The sequence below is a fragment of the Dermochelys coriacea genome, chromosome 4 (assembly GCF_009764565.3).
Source record: "Dermochelys coriacea isolate rDerCor1 chromosome 4, rDerCor1.pri.v4, whole genome shotgun sequence".
Classification (NCBI taxonomy): Eukaryota; Metazoa; Chordata; order Testudines; family Dermochelyidae; genus Dermochelys; species Dermochelys coriacea.
In genome coordinates this window covers 74,159,693-74,176,686 of record NC_050071.1, presented here as the reverse complement: position 1 = coordinate 74,176,686, position 16,994 = coordinate 74,159,693, and the positions used below count along the sequence as shown (strand labels likewise).

Here is a 16,994-nt window from a genome sequence, read left to right as displayed (position 1 = left end):
AAAATACAGAGCAGAACCACAGCCTCCCAAGTTCAAAAAAAGTCCAGTAAACATTAATGTTTAAGCAAAAATTTGCACGTATTTTGATAGAAAAGAAAATGTTACACTCATAAAGCAAAAGAAATAGGATGGAATACATGAAATTCATTAAATCCCTCTTCTATGACAGACTGGAATTATTTTTAGTTAAGTACATTACAGAGAGCAAATTTAGAGCTATTGGGTGATCTTCCTAAGATTTCGAAGTAGTGCACTTACATTTGTCAGGTGGGACCTTCCATAAAGCAAGTGGGAATGATCGGACACAAAAAGAGGGCTATATTGCTCCTGATGCACTTGCATTGATCTATTAACAAGGAGTTGTACACATGCATCCATGAGAGAAAACAGCCTAAACATTTTATGTATTATGAATTTTTTTGTAGCATGCTTATTATGGAACAGTTAAGTAAGCAATTTTTATTATTCTCAAAACCATACCTGAAAAGAGCCCCCATTAATAGTTCCATGAATTTTGCTTGGAAACCAAATGATAAGAACATCTGTTTTTCCAAATGAAAATTATTATTCTGAAATACATCCTATATTTTGCTTGAAGTGTTAAGTACATAATAGAAACAGAGAGGCACAAGAAGTTAGTGAAGCTACATTAGCAGCGGTTGACCAAAATAATTAGTAAGAGTAAGATACTTTATTTTTTTGGACAAAGCATCTTCAATTGTTAGAGTATTAAAAATACGTGCAAGTATTTAGTAGATCAGTATCTCCTTAAGAAGAGAAATGGGTAAGTGATTTAGTGATTACCGATACGGCTCAGTTTGTGTCTCTCTCATTTCCTTCTCTCGCTTGGTCAAAGGCACCCTCTTCCACAGCATACTCCAATCCCATGCTCCTCTAGCAAACCCATCTTCGTCACCACCCCCTTGGGGTATAATATTGTAAGTGTTGCCATCTATGACATCTATGAGCGGCACAGTACATATGGTTCTGCAGGGTTGTGGATGGTGGCAGTGAGGATGAAGTTAGGTACAAGGACCCAAATGTCACATTTACACGAATCGTAGTTCATGGGAAAAGAGGGGGGAAAAATGAGATGATTTAGATATGCATTCAAAACAATTCACAGAATAAAAACAGCACTCTTTACCGATAAGGCTCAGTTTTATGCTTTCTTTTGGCCTTTTCCTTGTGGCTTAATGGAATTCGTTTCCACAGCAAACTCCAGTCCCAGGCCCCTCTCGCAAAACCATCTTCATCCCCACCTTGCTGCGGCTCAATGGAATAATCATTCCCATCTATATAATCTATTAGAGGCACAGTACATGTAGTTCTGAAACATTTTGGAAGGGGAAGAAGAGAGCAAAATATAATTTAAGAAAGATATGCTGTCTAATCTAATACATCTACCATTAACTTTCATTTTTTATTGAAATGTAACTTAGATGAAAGGTCAAATGTAAATATGTATCATCTCAAAAATGTAAAACTCCATTCTTATGGAAGAAAAAAAAGAACAGTCCTCACATCGATGCCAGAGCATCAAATTACACAATTCAATGGTCAGAAGCTAAAGGTAGCCAAATTCAGACAGAAAATAAGGCATTAATTACTCTCACTATTAAAAATTTACCACTGGAACAATTTACCAAGTGTCATGGTGGATTCTCCATTGCTGGTGATTAAGAAATAAATTGTTGTTTTTTCTAAAGTGTATGGTCTAGGAATTATTTTTGGGGAAATTCTCTGGTCTGTGCTATACAGGAGGTCAGACTAGATGATCACAATTGTCCCTTCTTGCCTTGGAATCTATGAAATGCATACTGAAAGCAGACAAGTTCTGGTGGAAATGTTGACATAACGATCCTAACATTGGCCTTCTGAAAAAATATTGCCTGGGGCAATGAGGGGGAAAAAATGGGAGACCTGAGAGGGTTAAAGGGAAGGGGAAGTACAGATCTCACGATTTTATAATCTTTCCATAATTGCTGCTATTTATGTGGGATCTCAGCTGTCAAAAAAAAGAAAAGAAAAAGTTTTAGCTCTTCTTGTTGCAAATTGAGCCTTTCACTATTCAAGTCTGTACGGTACACTGTTGCCCTATAAAGCCATTCTTTTTGGGAAAGACCAAACCAAACTTCGCTGCTGTTGGATCAGGCATGTCTCAGCAGTGGTTTTAAACACAATGGCCAATCATTCCATCAGAAGATTCTACATTTCCTTTTTAGAAATACACTGTTCGCTGTGATCCAAACAACACAATATTCAATGAAGATAAACAGTCTCTTGTTTTTCTCCCAGTGTTTTCATAAGAGGCTCTGCTGATGCATTGACTGAATTGAAAGCTTAAGTTTTTCCTAAACACTTCCATCTTAGAAGCAAATGCTACATACAATGAGAAAAAACAAACAAGGGGAAATGACAGTATAATGCTTTATCTCCAACCAGAAGACCAGAAAAGTAGCTCTTTTATCTAACTCTTTGCAAATTTCCATTTCAGGGCTTTGTACAATGGAGTAGCAGGTATCAGTGCCCCTCAACACTGTGGCCTTCAGCAACAATCTCTCTCCTCAGGTTTTGTCTTTGAGATTGTTTCTTCAACGTTCTCCACAACCTGCCTCCCCCAGGTAAAAGGACATTAGACTGAACAGGAGCAAGATAAATGCCCCTATCCCAAACAACTGAAGCACCTGGAGACCTGGCCTGTCACCAATGCAGTGGCCTTGCAGGACTTATTTCCTGGCACTTTTAAAGTCTCTGATATACTTGTAGTTAAGACTCCAGTGGTACAATAGGCTGAGGGATTCAACAGCTTTAAAATAAAGATATGCCACACTCCCATACCCCTCCTTCAACTACTGAATAAGCCAACTAAAGCTAAAACAACAGCTCAGAGCAACTGCAGCATACAGGTGGTTCAAAGGATCGGAGGCAGATGGGGTCCATTTCTTTATAGGCTCAAATGGAGTTTCGTGCACACAGGGCTTGTGATTCCAGTATTAACTACTAGCACAATGTCTGGGCATGCAGACAAGGCAAGCACATCCCAAAGGCGAGGATTTGTTTGAAACTATTCTCTAACTTTAGATTTAAGAGAAACAAATATATTTTTGTAGTAACTACCATAATTATTGCAACCTTAAGTTCACACAGGCTTTAGTAGTCTGAAAATTCCCACTAAATCAAAATTGAGCTCTTTCTCTCTCCCCAATTCCTACCTCCATTTTAAATATAATCTTTTTGATTAGCTTTAATAATAATAATCTTGTTTAAGCAGGCTGCGCATTCATCTACAGTAAGATATTTCCACAACAGGGGGCCTGTAAGATAAAGTCATTGCAACAGACTGGATTCCCCTTAAATGTAATTCACATTTCAGTACCTCCATTAAAATAAACTAATTAGAGATTTATTGGCATGATTGTCACTTGTTACATGACAATATCTTCCACTCTGGGAGATGATGCAATAGTTGTAATGTGAACACCACAATGAATATGGTTTAAAACATGAAGATTGTTACTGTGACTATTTTTCTTCTTAGGAGGCTTTCTGAATTATAGAAAAACAGGATAGCGTTACCTGTCCTTAGATATAGGAGCTACAAGTGGTGCATACCAGTTAACTGCCACCTCACAATGGGCATCAAGGTAAATCAAAACCTTTAAAAACAAAAAAAGGCAGGGAGATATAATATCATTTGAGATTTCTGTATACAAATCACACATTGATTGAATTGTCATATATCTTAAATTTTGACACAAATTTACACAATTTTTTTTATTACACTATGATGTAATACCTCACTATAGTGAGGTTTTAAGAATTTAAGCCATTCTTATTTCAACAATGTTCATAATAAAATAACCATTTTAAGATTTGTTACAAATATCTATTTTAATGTAAAGAAAATACAAATGATTTTATTTATCAAACATTTTCTACCTGTCCAAGTTTAGCCTTCTGAGCTCCAATGCTTCTAGCTTGAATTAAACCTTCTCTCCTCTCATTTCGAAATACCTTTACAAGGCCATTCCACTGTTTAATATACTCGTCAAGTCTTTCTTTTAAGTGCGCTATCAAATAATAATAAAAACAGAATTTTTTCCACATTATAATAATTCGTGTTACACTCTTAATGCAAACTAAATATAACTGACCAGATTTACTAAGGAAATCTAGATGTTCAGAACTAAAAAGTTCTCAAATACAACACTGCCGAATCTATTATTGATAAAGTGCTCATAAGTGTGATGAAGGCTTGATTTGAAGTTCTCCGATTTCATAGCAGAAGTTCTAGCTTTAGAACAGAAAAAGTTAATAACTGCACTATACTAAGAGATTGCAAAAGTAGATTCTGAACCACCTTTCAGCAAAGACCAGTCAATGACTCTTCACTAACACTCCTCACGATTTTGACTTGATATCAAATTATTTTGGGCAATTTGCATGATGTCTTTGTTAAGTTATCTGTTTTTGTCACCTAAAACTGCTGGGAACTTGAGGCAAAGTTCTGCCAGACCTGGATCCCCCTATCCCTTTCAACCCCCGCATCCCCAGGGTCAATCAATGCTTCCCACCCATTTCCTCAATGAGTATGTACTTGAAGTTGCAGCTGTTTTCACTAGAAGGAGACACAAGGTAGGTGAGGTAATTTCTTTTATTGGTGGAAGGTACAAGCTCTTGAGCTCTTTTTCAGGTCTGGGGAAGGAAGCAGAGCCAAATACAAGTTAGGACAGATTGTTAAGCAGAAGGGGAAACGTGTCGGAGGCATCCGATGAAGTGAGCTGTCGCTCACAGAAGCTTATACTGAAATAAATTTGTTAGTCTCTAAGGGGCCACAAGTATTCCTTTTCATGTTGGAGGCAGTCACTTGAAATGAAATGGTGTTAGATTGTTATGCATAAAGGGTTTGAAATGGGCAATTAAGGGTAGCAGATAGTATGTGTATTACAAATTGTTGTGATGAGCCATAAAGCCAGCATTCCTGTAAAGTCCATGGCTTTTGGTGTCTAGCAGAGTTATGAATTTAGGTTCTCAGGCTAACTTTTTGAAGGTGTTGCCAGGTTTCCCTTGAGGGCAAGTACTGAAATATCAAAAATGGAGTGATCACTTTGTGAAAAGTGTTCATCCACGGGTGACATGATGTTTTTCTCTTTTATTATTTTTCTGTGAGAGTTTATTAGAGAGCATAGTGATTGTCTGATTTCACGCAAATAGTTGTTATTGGGACATTTGGTGCACTGGATGAAGTACAGCACATGTTGTGATAAGCATGTATAAGATCCATGAAGCTTGAAAGATGTGTTGCGGGGGCAGGTATTGATCATTGTAGCAATGGAGATAGGGCTGCATTTTTTGTATCTGCTGTTCTGGCGGAGTTTGGTGCCCCTTTGAGTTGGTGTATCCTGGTCTGTGGGGAGCTTGCTTCTGATGATGAGCTTGGTGAGGTTGGGAGTTATTTGAAGGCCAGAAGAAGATTGCTTTCAGGATGTGGTCCATTCAAATATGGGTTATAATTGTCTGATGATACCCTGTATGGGTTCCAGTGTGGGGTGACAGGTGACAACTAGGAGACTGCAGTCAGTAGGGACGCCACTCATCTGGTATTAAACTGGACAGTCATCTTTTTGAGAGGTTTGTCTCCGATCCAGACCTGGGACAAAACCCAGACATCTCTGGTTTGGTCTAATATTGGATGGGGTATGCCACTCTGCCCCTCCAGCACTTACAAATAGTGTCCCCTGTGCAGCGTGACCTCACATGTGCCAGGCTGAGAGTGAGGGGGCAGGGTGCTTTTAAAAATGGCTCCCACTGTGTGGGGTGACCTCACATGCACTATGTGTATGAGGTCATGCCAGTGGGGGTGGACGCAGGTTCAGGGCCGGATTAACTTTTTGTGCGCCCGGCACCAAACATATTTGTGGGCCCCCCAGGGAATGAAGGGGACAGGGGCAAGAGCACAGCGGGTAGGGTGAATTTGATTTAAATCACTAGTCAGGAAGACTCGATTTAATCATAGTTTTCTATATAAAGTGCATTCTTGTTGGTTGTTATAACCTTAATACATATTCTTCACAACTCAGAGATAGATGTAGGTTTCATTTTTAGAAGGTACACACTATACATTTTTAAACAGTGATTTATTTTGAAAACTTTTCAGATGAGTTTTACAGCTATATCAGAAAATGAATGATTGTTTGGTTATTTCATTTACCAAAGATAATTGAAGCAGATATTTATGAAGTCATTGGGAGGTGAACTATCTCCAATTCAACTGGTTAATCATTAATATTTGGAGGGTTTTCTTGCCAGGCTGTATTAGGAGGAGAACATCAACAGACAGACATTTACATTGTTTTATTTAACTACTACAACAACTTTAAGTATTCTGGATTTTTTTCTTCAGCAGCAAACATAATATTTTAACAAAAAAGCTTATGTCCCTCACTTCTCACATTTATCTCCAGACTTCTTCTCCTTCTCCAGATCTATTCTTCCCCCAACAATCTTCTATTCATTGAACTGCGGCTCCGCTCCTCCCCCTCCCTCCTGTGGGCGATCAACTGTTCGGCAGCAGGGAGAGGAAGGGAGATGGGGAGGGGCGGGAAGGCAGCATGCTGGGGGAAGAGGCGGGGGAGGAGTGAGCTTGGCTGCTGGCACAGCTTGCACAGGAGCCGGCAGGACCAAGCTTCTGCCCACTGCCCCCGCAGAAGAGACCGATGGGCGGGGGGGCAGAGAAGAGCAGGTAGGCCCGGGCCCCTTTGTACCGTGGGCCCGGCGCCATGGTAAATCCGGTACTGCGCAGGCTGTTCCAGGAAGTACCGGAATTTACAGTATTCCGGGAACATGTGACTGGCCACCTTAGTGGTCAGTGGGTTTCTTTTTCCTGTATTGAAGCAGGTTCTCCCGGGGTATTTGGATGGCTCTTTTCATGAAGAGATTCCAGGAAATCTGCACAACATTTTGAAAGAGCAAGACTGGGATCTTAAATTCATAATTCAGCTAGACACAAAAAGCCATGTATTACAGGGACATTGGTTGTATGGCTCATTACAACAATTTGCAATACACCACACTGCCTGCTATCCTTAATAGCCCACCTCAAACCCTTTATGCATAACAATGTAACCTCCAGTTGCCCATTTAATTTCAAGTGACTGCCCCCAACATGTGTTACCTCTTTTACTTAACATCTGTCCCAACAGCTCTGTGAAGCTCAACACATTGGAATATCTTCCACTGAAGGAAGTTGATCCAATAAAAGAAATTACCTCACTTACATTGTCTCTCACATATTCTGGGACTAACAGAGCTACAGCAACACCTCAATAAACAGAGCCGCTGAACGATAATGACTGAGGGGTGTGCACTGTGGTCCTTCATCTGATGATCATGTCACAAAATAATATACAAAATGATAGAGATGGAGAATCACTGACAGTAGGCAGAAAAACTCTTGAGGCAGAGAGAAAGTTTCAGGGAGGATGGTAGGAGCCAGGCTGGGCAGCAGGGACGGAGGGGCCATACTTAAAGGGCTCGGTTACAAATTTGACAAGAAAAGAAAAGAAAAGAAAAGAAAATCAATAGATTAAGGAACAAATATATTCTGATGTGGAAATCACATCCCTACAGCACGGTTATGGAAAAAGTGTTTCATTCTTACAGGGTTAACCCTAACCTTGCCCCTAACGATTCAACTCAGAAAAGTCTGAACACGCACCAGGCCAGGTATGTCTTGTCTCCCTGAAGTTGCATTGATTTAAATAAAGGTGTTAATTTAAACGAATTTCCTTAAGCCAGTGAAAACCCCAGGGTGGACTCCTATTTTGATTTAAGACTGACTTATTTCAATTTAACTTAAGTCAATTAAGAACAAGTTTAACCTACACCAAAATAAGCCACTCAAACCAAAATAAGGGTCCACACATTAGTTTGCACCAGTTTATTTAAACCAGTACAAGTTTATATATAGAAAAGGCCTTAGATTTTAGTCTCATAAATTATTACATTTTATGTCACCTTTGACAAAACTACTAAGAAGATTCTAACCTCAAAATATAAGTAATGAGATTATGCATTAATAATTGAAATAAAAATGGGATTTAAAAAAACCAAAAGGTAACAAAATTTATTTCAGGAATCGTGCACCAAAAATTGATTTTTTTTTAAACTTGCTTTCTTCCAAAGCCACCTGAATACCGAATACTATTTAACCCTCCATTAAAAAACAAAACAACATAAGAAATTTGATTGTCAAAGTCAGTAGGGACAAAATCTGATTACCCTCTTCTCCCTCACTTTACATACGTTTGCAAAGCTGCTGTAATTCTTTGAGGGTTACAAACATGTCACTTATACCTAAAGACTAAGTTAGAAAAAGGACAATTATTTATATAATTAATATACATGATGTATGTGTTATGCATTATATAGAGCAGGGGTGGACAAACTATGGCCCGCAGGCTGGATCCAGCCCCTCAGGGCTTTGGATCCGGCCCGCAGGATTGCTGGCCTCGCGCCACTCCAGGAAGCAGCCGGCTCCACATCCCTGCAGCCACTGGGGAGCGGGCAGGGGGCAAAGAGCTCCATGTGCAGCTCTTGCCTGTAAGTACCTCCCCCAAAGCTCCCATTGGCTGGGAACATGGAACCATGGCCAATGGAAGCTTCGGGGGAGGTACTCACAGGCAAGAGCAGCGTGCAGAGCTATCTGCCCCCCCCCCCCTTCCCCAGTGGCCACAGGGATGTGGTGCCAGCCGCTTCTGGGAGTGGCGTGGGGCTGGGGCCACCCCTGGTGTGCGCCGCTGCTACCCCGGAGCCTCTCCAGGTAAGTGGTGCCGGGCCGAAGCCCCAATCTCTCCTGCACCCCAACTCCCTGCCCTGAGTCCCCTGCCACACCCCAACCCCCTGCCCTGAGCCCCCTGCTGCACCCGGCACCCCAATCCCCTGCCGCACCCCGCATCCCTCATGCACCTCAACCCCCTGCCCTGAGCTGGCCGCAGTCTGCACCCTTCCTGCACCCCAGCCCCCTGCCACACCCCAACCCCCTTCCCTTAACCCCCTCATACATCTCGCACCCTCCTCTGCCCCAACCCCTTGCCCTGAGCCCCTTCCTGCTCACCGTACCCCCTCCAACACCCCACACTCCCTCCAGCACCCTAACCCCCTGCCCTGCATGCAATTTCCCCACCCAGATGTGGCCCTCAGGCCAAAAAGTTTGCCCACCCCTGAAATAGAGGATACATGATAGATGCAGGATAGACATTTTACAAAATGAATTTAGTGTGGATTCATAACTACAAGAAAGTTATGAAGGCATCCCACACAAATGTCAATAAAAGCTTTATACCACACCACTACTTATATGCCTCATATGTTACAAGAAGATTTAGCTGTCTGTAAAACATTCCTGATTATTAAAAATTGAATTTATTTCTAACACTTTCTGCCTACAAAGATAGGTGCTTTAGTTATTATAAATTCACCTATGCAGGGCTCAGAGGGAACTATAAAAACTTCTAACACTGATTATGGAATGTTTTTTGATGGTAAGTATTTCAGAACTTTGAAGTCCATTATCTCAGGCTCTTCCAAGCCTAGGAGTGAGTGCCTGTTCTCACTGGAAAGCTATGAATTTCCCCCTTTCCAATATTATACAGTTCCAAAGTCTAGCCTTACAGGGATGCAAGACATCAGAACATAAAGCCCTGATATTTTATGTCTAGAAAATCTGCCACTGGTCCAGTGCTGAATTTTGTCCACCAAGCAGATACATTTTATTTTTCAAAAAACATATAAAGGTGGTTTCAAAGGAAAGGTTTGTTTGTTTTTAAATTAAGGTTTTATCCCTGCTATTTAAAAAAAAACCTTAGAAATATCAGGAATAGCTAGTCTGGTTTCTCCAAGTTTTGCTGAAAAACCTCCTACATGTTTCCAAATACGGAGCTCTTCCATTTAATGTCGGGGGTTCAGAGTGAACTCAATGTTTAACAAAGATTTCCTACTCAAAAGTGTTAGTAAAAACCAACTAACCAAAAATTATTACCAACAGCCTGATTAAATATTCTTTTGCCTCTCAACTCTTCAGATTTTACTTCCTTGATTGATTACTGATGTCAGCATTTCTTTAATTCCCAAATTATCATAGGTCCTACCTATACCAACCATTGTTGTAAACTCTCCCATGGTGATGCTACCAGTGATGCAGGTCCACTGGTGCCATCAATAGGTGCACAAGCACAGACAAAGCATCAACATTAACAGATGTTTGTACCACTGTTTCATCTATGTACGTTCTGAGCAGGGTTAGACAATACATTGGTAAAAACAGTGGTTCCCAGCCTACGCTAGCTCTTCCTTTGCTGCTACTCCTGTAGAGCTGCAGCAGTGGCAATAAAACAAGATTTTTTTTAAAAAAATGGTCCGTTTAGACAAAGCCTATGATAATTTGAGAACTAGTAAAAAGCTGAGATTAGGAGCCCTTAGCTGATGTAAATCAGCGTAATTCCTTTGGATTCAAATGGAGCTGTGCCAATTTATACCAGCTGAGGATCTGGTCCCTTTTGTTTACGAAGGACATTAAGACCTTGGTTCAGCAAGGTATTTAAGCATTAGCCTAACTTTAAGCACAAGTGGTCCCAGTGACTTCAATGGAACGTCATAATATTTTGCTGAGTCAAGGCCTAAATGCAAAACACAATGTTAATGCACCATTAAAGTGTACAGTTAAAACAGAGGGATTCAGGAAATATAAAAAGTAAGGTACCTGCAGCAATATTAAAAATCAGCTGTACCCTCCCTATCTCTGATATTTGGCAAAATAAGAAAATATATTAAAGCTATACCTATAAGAAACAAAGGAAAGGAAATAGTCTATATATGCACACAATGTGGCCAAGCTGACACTGCTATAGAAAATTTTGCATTCTTTAGTTTTTGGATTTTAACATCCTATTAATGCACACTTTTCCATTGAAGATATCAGAATTGTGATGATTTTACTAACTTGGCATTGAATTCCTGTCATTGCTATTCTCCTGTGCATCTGACAAAACAAGTTAACAAAGAAAACCCATTCTGGAAATTCTCTAAAACCAAAAAACTATTGTGCACAGGAGAGAGTGCAGAAGGAGAGAGAAGTGTGCCATTCAACAAGTAAATGACTTCCAACTGATTATTATAAATAAAGAATTGTTCTGAAAATATTAAAGACGCATAAACAATGCTGTTTCTTTCTCGTAACTAGAAGAGAACAACATTATTAATTAATAAAAATATACGCTAATAGGTGCCATTAATGACCTTTTATAATTCTGAATCTGGGATTTAGGAACACTGCCAACAGCAAGAACATCACCTTAACCTCAAGCTACTCAGTGTTTTCTCATGTGGGGAATCAGAGCTCCAAGAGGGCAATGCAGCTAATATAGCACAAAGCACCTGAGCTGAGACTCAAGCTTTTCAGGCAACATTGTCTGGTAGCTGCATTTAACCAGTTCCAGATAGGGAAAAGGAGAAAATTGAAATATTAACTTCTTTAGCTATTGTTTTCAGTTCAACCCAAAACAAAATTAATTTTGATTTAACTGAGCCTGTGAAAACTGTACTACTGTATGCACATGCAGTAAATCACTAACAATGACGGCATGTGTGAAACATGCAGCTAAGAATGGCAGAGTTGTACCTATATTTGACAGATTTATAAGCACACTTTACAAAATGTTCCTATGCTGGGACCAGGGCCTCTCAGAAGCCCTGGCTTCAGAAGCTTACACTATGTATATTAGCTCCATGCACCTTGTGAGAAGCCCCAATCTGCCAGCCTGAAAGCAGGAGATCCCCAGCTCCTAAGGTTCACAGAGACTAGCTTCATAAGATGCTTGGGATATGGCCCTCTGCTAGTTTCTAGTCAAATGGTGTCAGATTATGTTTTGGTTGGTTGGTTTCCTCCCACCTCTAAAAAACATAGGAAATGCCATAAAAAAACCTCACTATGTTAAAGTTGCATGTTTAAACACACTGAAGAGAGTTAGGAAATATGATGCCACCTAGTTCTATATAATGCTTTTCAACTGTAGACCTCAAAGTGCTTCACAAAAGAAATAATATTGTCACCTCCTTTTTACAGATAGGGAAAATGAGGCACAGAGAGATGAAGTGACTTGCTCAAGATCAACCAGCAGACCAATGGCAGAGATGGGAATAGAACACAGGTCTTCTGAGTTCCAATCCAGCACGCTATCAACTAGGATACATATTATATATGTAAGAATAAGAGACTATAATTAAGAGACTATGTATTTTATATGACAATGCTAATTACATAGTCATGCTGTTTCTCAGGTAATAAAATTCTAATTTTTCCTTATAATCTTAAATACACATATACCAGGGGTGGCCTAACTTTCTGACCCTCCAAGCTGCATACAATAATCTTCAGATGTTCGAGAGCTGGGGCACGCCTGCTGGGGCTCAGGACGTCAGTCGTACGGGAAGCACTTTATGGGACTTGGGGCTTCAGTCCTGTTCCTGCTGAAACCCTGAGCCCCAGCAGGCATGCCCCGCAGGACTGAAGCCCTGAGACCCCTCTCTCTGCTGGGCAGAAGCCCCTACCCCACCACTCTGCTGCAAGGCAGAGTCTCAAGATTTCCCCCCCCCCCCCCAGCCCGGCTGGCAGATGGTGGGGGGGGGCGGGCGGGCGCTATGCGAACCTGTGAACCAGTTTGGCCACCCCTGATGTATACTATTCTATCTTGTAGTACTAGGTCTATTATGCCAGACAGTCCATGAAAGTCACCTATATAAAGCGCATAGTCAGTCATATTCACACAACACGAACAGTACTATGAATTCAGATTAAATACCAACGAACTTTTACTAAACAGGCCATCTAATTTTACAGTGATGTTAGCTTTTATTTAACTGGCTCAGCAAGTCCTTGAATTGCACATAAAGAGAGCTGTGATACCAGCTGAAAAGTCTAGTATATGGCTGCTGACTAAATTATTAAAAAACCATATCCTTTAGAGAAACATTTACATATTATATAAAAGTCTAAACCAGCTTCTCAGATGGTGTGATTCTAGTAAGAGTCAATAGGAATATAGTGGATCATTCTTTGACAGCACTACTGGTCTAATGGATGCAAGGAAGGTGTACTTGAGAAACATCCTGATTTTAGTAAGGCTTCTGACACAGGCCTTCATGGCATTCTTGTAAGCAAGCTAGGGAAATGTAGTCCAGATGAAATTACTATAAAGTGGATGCACAACTGGTTGAAAGATTATACTCCAACAATAGTTATCAATTATTTGCTGTTAAACTGGGAAGGCATATCTAGTCCCACAGGGGTTCAGTCCTGGGTCCAGTACTATTCTGCTCCTAATGTTTTCCTACCTCATAGGGATGTTGTGAAAATTAATGTATATTTATCATTTTAATAATGCTTTACATGCAAAAAGTCTAACCTGCTTTTAATACAATCATTTGAGCCATAAAATTAATTTCTAGGATTCATTCTTTACCAATATTCCCCTGTGAGATGGGGACAGGCAGGAGACAAGTATACTGTGTGCCAGACTGTTTAACAATACAAAAGGAGAACCACGCCAGCACTGGGTCCCCACATAGCCAGATGCCCTCCAAATTCAACTATTCAAAGAGAAAAAGGAGTATACGGAACAGCGATCCCAGACTCCAGGAGCAGTTCATACTCACCTATGATCAGACATGCCTTGTCCTTGCTATATACCAATCCAAGGGACAGACAGCATAGAAATGCCGTTGCATCAAGATTTGGCAATACTAGCTCTGCTTAGGAACTGCCATACTAAAAGCAGACCAAAGGCAATGTTGACTCTCACAGCTACCAGTACAAGATGCTTCAGAGGAACATGCAAAGATCCCATAATAATCATGTAGACGACAACAACTTGCCTATAAAGGAAATTTCTTTCTAATCTCAGGTTTATGCACCTTATAAATGTTTATCTTATCTAATTTTTCTGTCTTAATACTTATTTTGACTCTCATCATTGTAGCATCCGAAAGCTGTCCCTCCCTCCCCAGTATTTTTGGATTTAGCTGCATAATAACCCCGTGAGGTAGTGAAGTATTGTTATCTCCATTTTTCAGGTGAGGAACTGATGCACAAAGAGATTAACAATTTGCCTGAAGTCAGAAAGGAAAAGGTACAGCCTGTAACTGAACCCAATACTCCTGAATCTAAGTCCAGTGCCATAACCAAAAATTATCCTTGCTGTAGAAGCAAATATTTTTTATTCACACAAATGTCTAATCTTTTTCTGACTCTTACTAGGAATTTTTCCTCAACAATATCTTGTGGCAGTGAGTCTTTCAGATTAATTATGCATAGTATAAAACAAAGCGTTTTAAATTGAAAACTGATCAAGGGAAATAGACATCGAACTGACCCTCTATATCATTGATTATCTTATTTACATGTACATTAACATGCCACCTCTTGCTATTCTCTTCTCAAATCAGCTTCACTTTACATTGCCAATGAGCATTAGACCTGAAGATTTCAATACTAGGAAAACAGTCGGAGAGAGTGAGAGCGAGCAAGAGAGCATGTGTTTTATAATGCATATTATATATTTAAAATCATACATATGTATACACAGCATATACATTTCCATCTTGGTTCACATCTGAGGAAAGGAAGAACAGGGATGACGAGCATGGGCAGGAAAGACTACAAATGTCTGGAAGCTTTGATGACATGCAGCTGGAGCCCATATGCCACCACGAAATAAAGAAAATTTCATGTAAAAATGTGTGGGTAAAATAGTTTTTCTTTCAATGAAATATAAGCAATGGTAAACGCAGTACTGTGTTTCAAAGAATCATGGGTGGCTCCAAAAAACATTAAGACAGTGAAAAAATTAATATGGTTTACTGAATAATTGTAGTCAAATTTCGACTATAGTCCGAATTAAGATAGGATTTCCCTGTGAGGGCAAGATGAAAGACACTTCTTATGTCAAAGTGAGCACTAACTCCTTGATTAAAAGAAGAGAAGCAGTGAAAATACAAGTAGATAAGTACTTCATGCTCACTGGTTTGACAGTTACTGATAGCGCCTAGCACTATGCCTTGTTTCAATTTATCTCTAAACAGATTATCCTTTTTAAAATTCCCAATGACAGAATGTGCTAATTAACCCAGACCTCCATACTAATGTGCTAACCAAACTCTTGGGAAAATCTGCCACAAATTTTATGCATAGAACAGAAATATATGCATATAGACCAGCGTTTTCCTTTTCATTACTATCCATTGAGATGTAGCACGTGTTTTACTGAAAGATGAAAATGACTGTATAAATACCATCTTGTTTTTCTTGTACAGTTACATACAATCCATATAACAGAATAATAAATCCAATAAGCTAATTATTAAAATTATTTTAATATCCCCTCCCCCTCTTTTCTACAGATTCCGTGTTAATCGCCTATGCATTACCTTTGTTACTGAAATCATCAATCATCACAATTTCTGCCAAGTATTTCCTTGGTGTCCTTTTTATTACACTGTGAACTGTCCTCATGAGTGTGGACCATCCTTCATTATGGAAGACAATGACAACACTGGAGGTGAGCAGGTTCTCATCATAATGCCAATACTTGCACCTGCAAAAGATTTTATTTTGTTACTGTAAATTTCCAGTGTATCTCTTAATAATGTGTGTGAATGAAGTTTTACTTAAAGTCTCTGCTTCAAGTTACAGATAAGCAGGATATCAAAAACAAAATATAGCGTTACTATTTCATAGATTCATAGGATTTTAAGGTCAGGAGAGACCATTATGGTGTCTCACCTCCTGCATAATACATTTATATTACTAATTTATAAAAAGCAGCAACCAGTTTGTAATGTTCCTGTAAACCACATTCTTACAAGTAAAAATAATAGTTTGTAAAATGTTTCCATTTGTGTCACATATTTAGGATAAAAAAACCCTGCAAAATCTTGTAAATTACTATTATAAACATTAGGTGAACTGCTTCCCACTGTTCCCAAAACCCTGGTTTATCAGTCCTTTCATATCTAAACACATTTTTAAGCACACAGTTATTAAGTGACAGATGTGCAGAAGCTGCACACATATGCTCATTTGCCACTGCTGCATATAAAACTTTCTGCTCTATATACAATCTGACAGAAAAGCATAGCTGCTTATGGAGAAGATTTTATCTTTACAACAGAAAAGTAACTGGCAATCACCGGTGCATAAACTTTCAGCTATAATGAATGAAGGCTAAAAATGCCTTGACATCCATTTCCCCCACCACCAAAACAAAATAAAGCATTGTACCCGATCTACTGAGGATACATCTTTCTGCCACATTCTGTGTAGATATACAATTTTTTAAAACAGATAAATCAACAATGAAGCTCAAACTGCCAATCCAAATTTCAGCCACAGTCCAACTTCAAAGGCTTCCTATTAAAAATTTTATCAAATAAGAGACCGAACAAGAACTGCACAGAAAATTCAAAGAGCATTAAAATGAACAGTATGAAATTTCACACTGCTAGACCATCTATATTTAGGGGAAAACCCCCCAAGAACAGGTGGCCACTTTAGAACGTAAACTATCTATGATGTAGCTACCAGGCATCACCATAATAAAAAAGTAATATTCAAAATTCTGAGCTGAGTAACCTTTAAATGGTTGCCATTCCCTCACAGATTAACAGAAATTCAGCTGCTAGGACCACAGGAGGTGGCACATCAAATGACAACTGGTATATCCATTTGGTAGTCCATACTTCTGACATAGGTCACACAACGGTGCAAAGTAAACTGCAAGGAGCCCCCTAGTGGACAACTTTGGAATACCCTCTTCAGAGAAAATTTCTAATGAAGCATGTGGGTTTATATCCAACCTAATGTAACGGTGGATGTTCTCATTATCCATATAAAAGGTTTAAATAGTTTAAAAATACTACTAAGTTTTTGGGCTCTAACA

At 39.5% G+C, this 16,994-nt stretch overlaps 1 protein-coding gene across 2 annotated transcripts in view; it reads right to left on the bottom strand.

Annotated features, from left to right (window-relative positions):
- GALNT7 (polypeptide N-acetylgalactosaminyltransferase 7) overlaps window positions 1-16,994 on the bottom strand; it is a 108,831-nt gene that overhangs the window by 29,417 nt on the left and 62,420 nt on the right. Inside the window, exons 3-6 of one of the 2 annotated variants that reach the window (XM_038398383.2) lie at window positions 15,484-15,650; window positions 3,943-4,073; window positions 3,580-3,659; window positions 1,148-1,330 (exon numbers count right to left, since the gene is read on the bottom strand). In XM_038398383.2, the coding sequence (XP_038254311.1) occupies window positions 1,148-1,330; window positions 3,580-3,659; window positions 3,943-4,073; window positions 15,484-15,650 (561 nt within the window). Of the gene's footprint in view, window positions 1-804; window positions 988-1,147; window positions 1,331-3,579; window positions 3,660-3,942; window positions 4,074-15,483; window positions 15,651-16,994 lie in introns of both variants that reach the window. The other variant, XM_038398382.2, reaches the window with a different exon arrangement.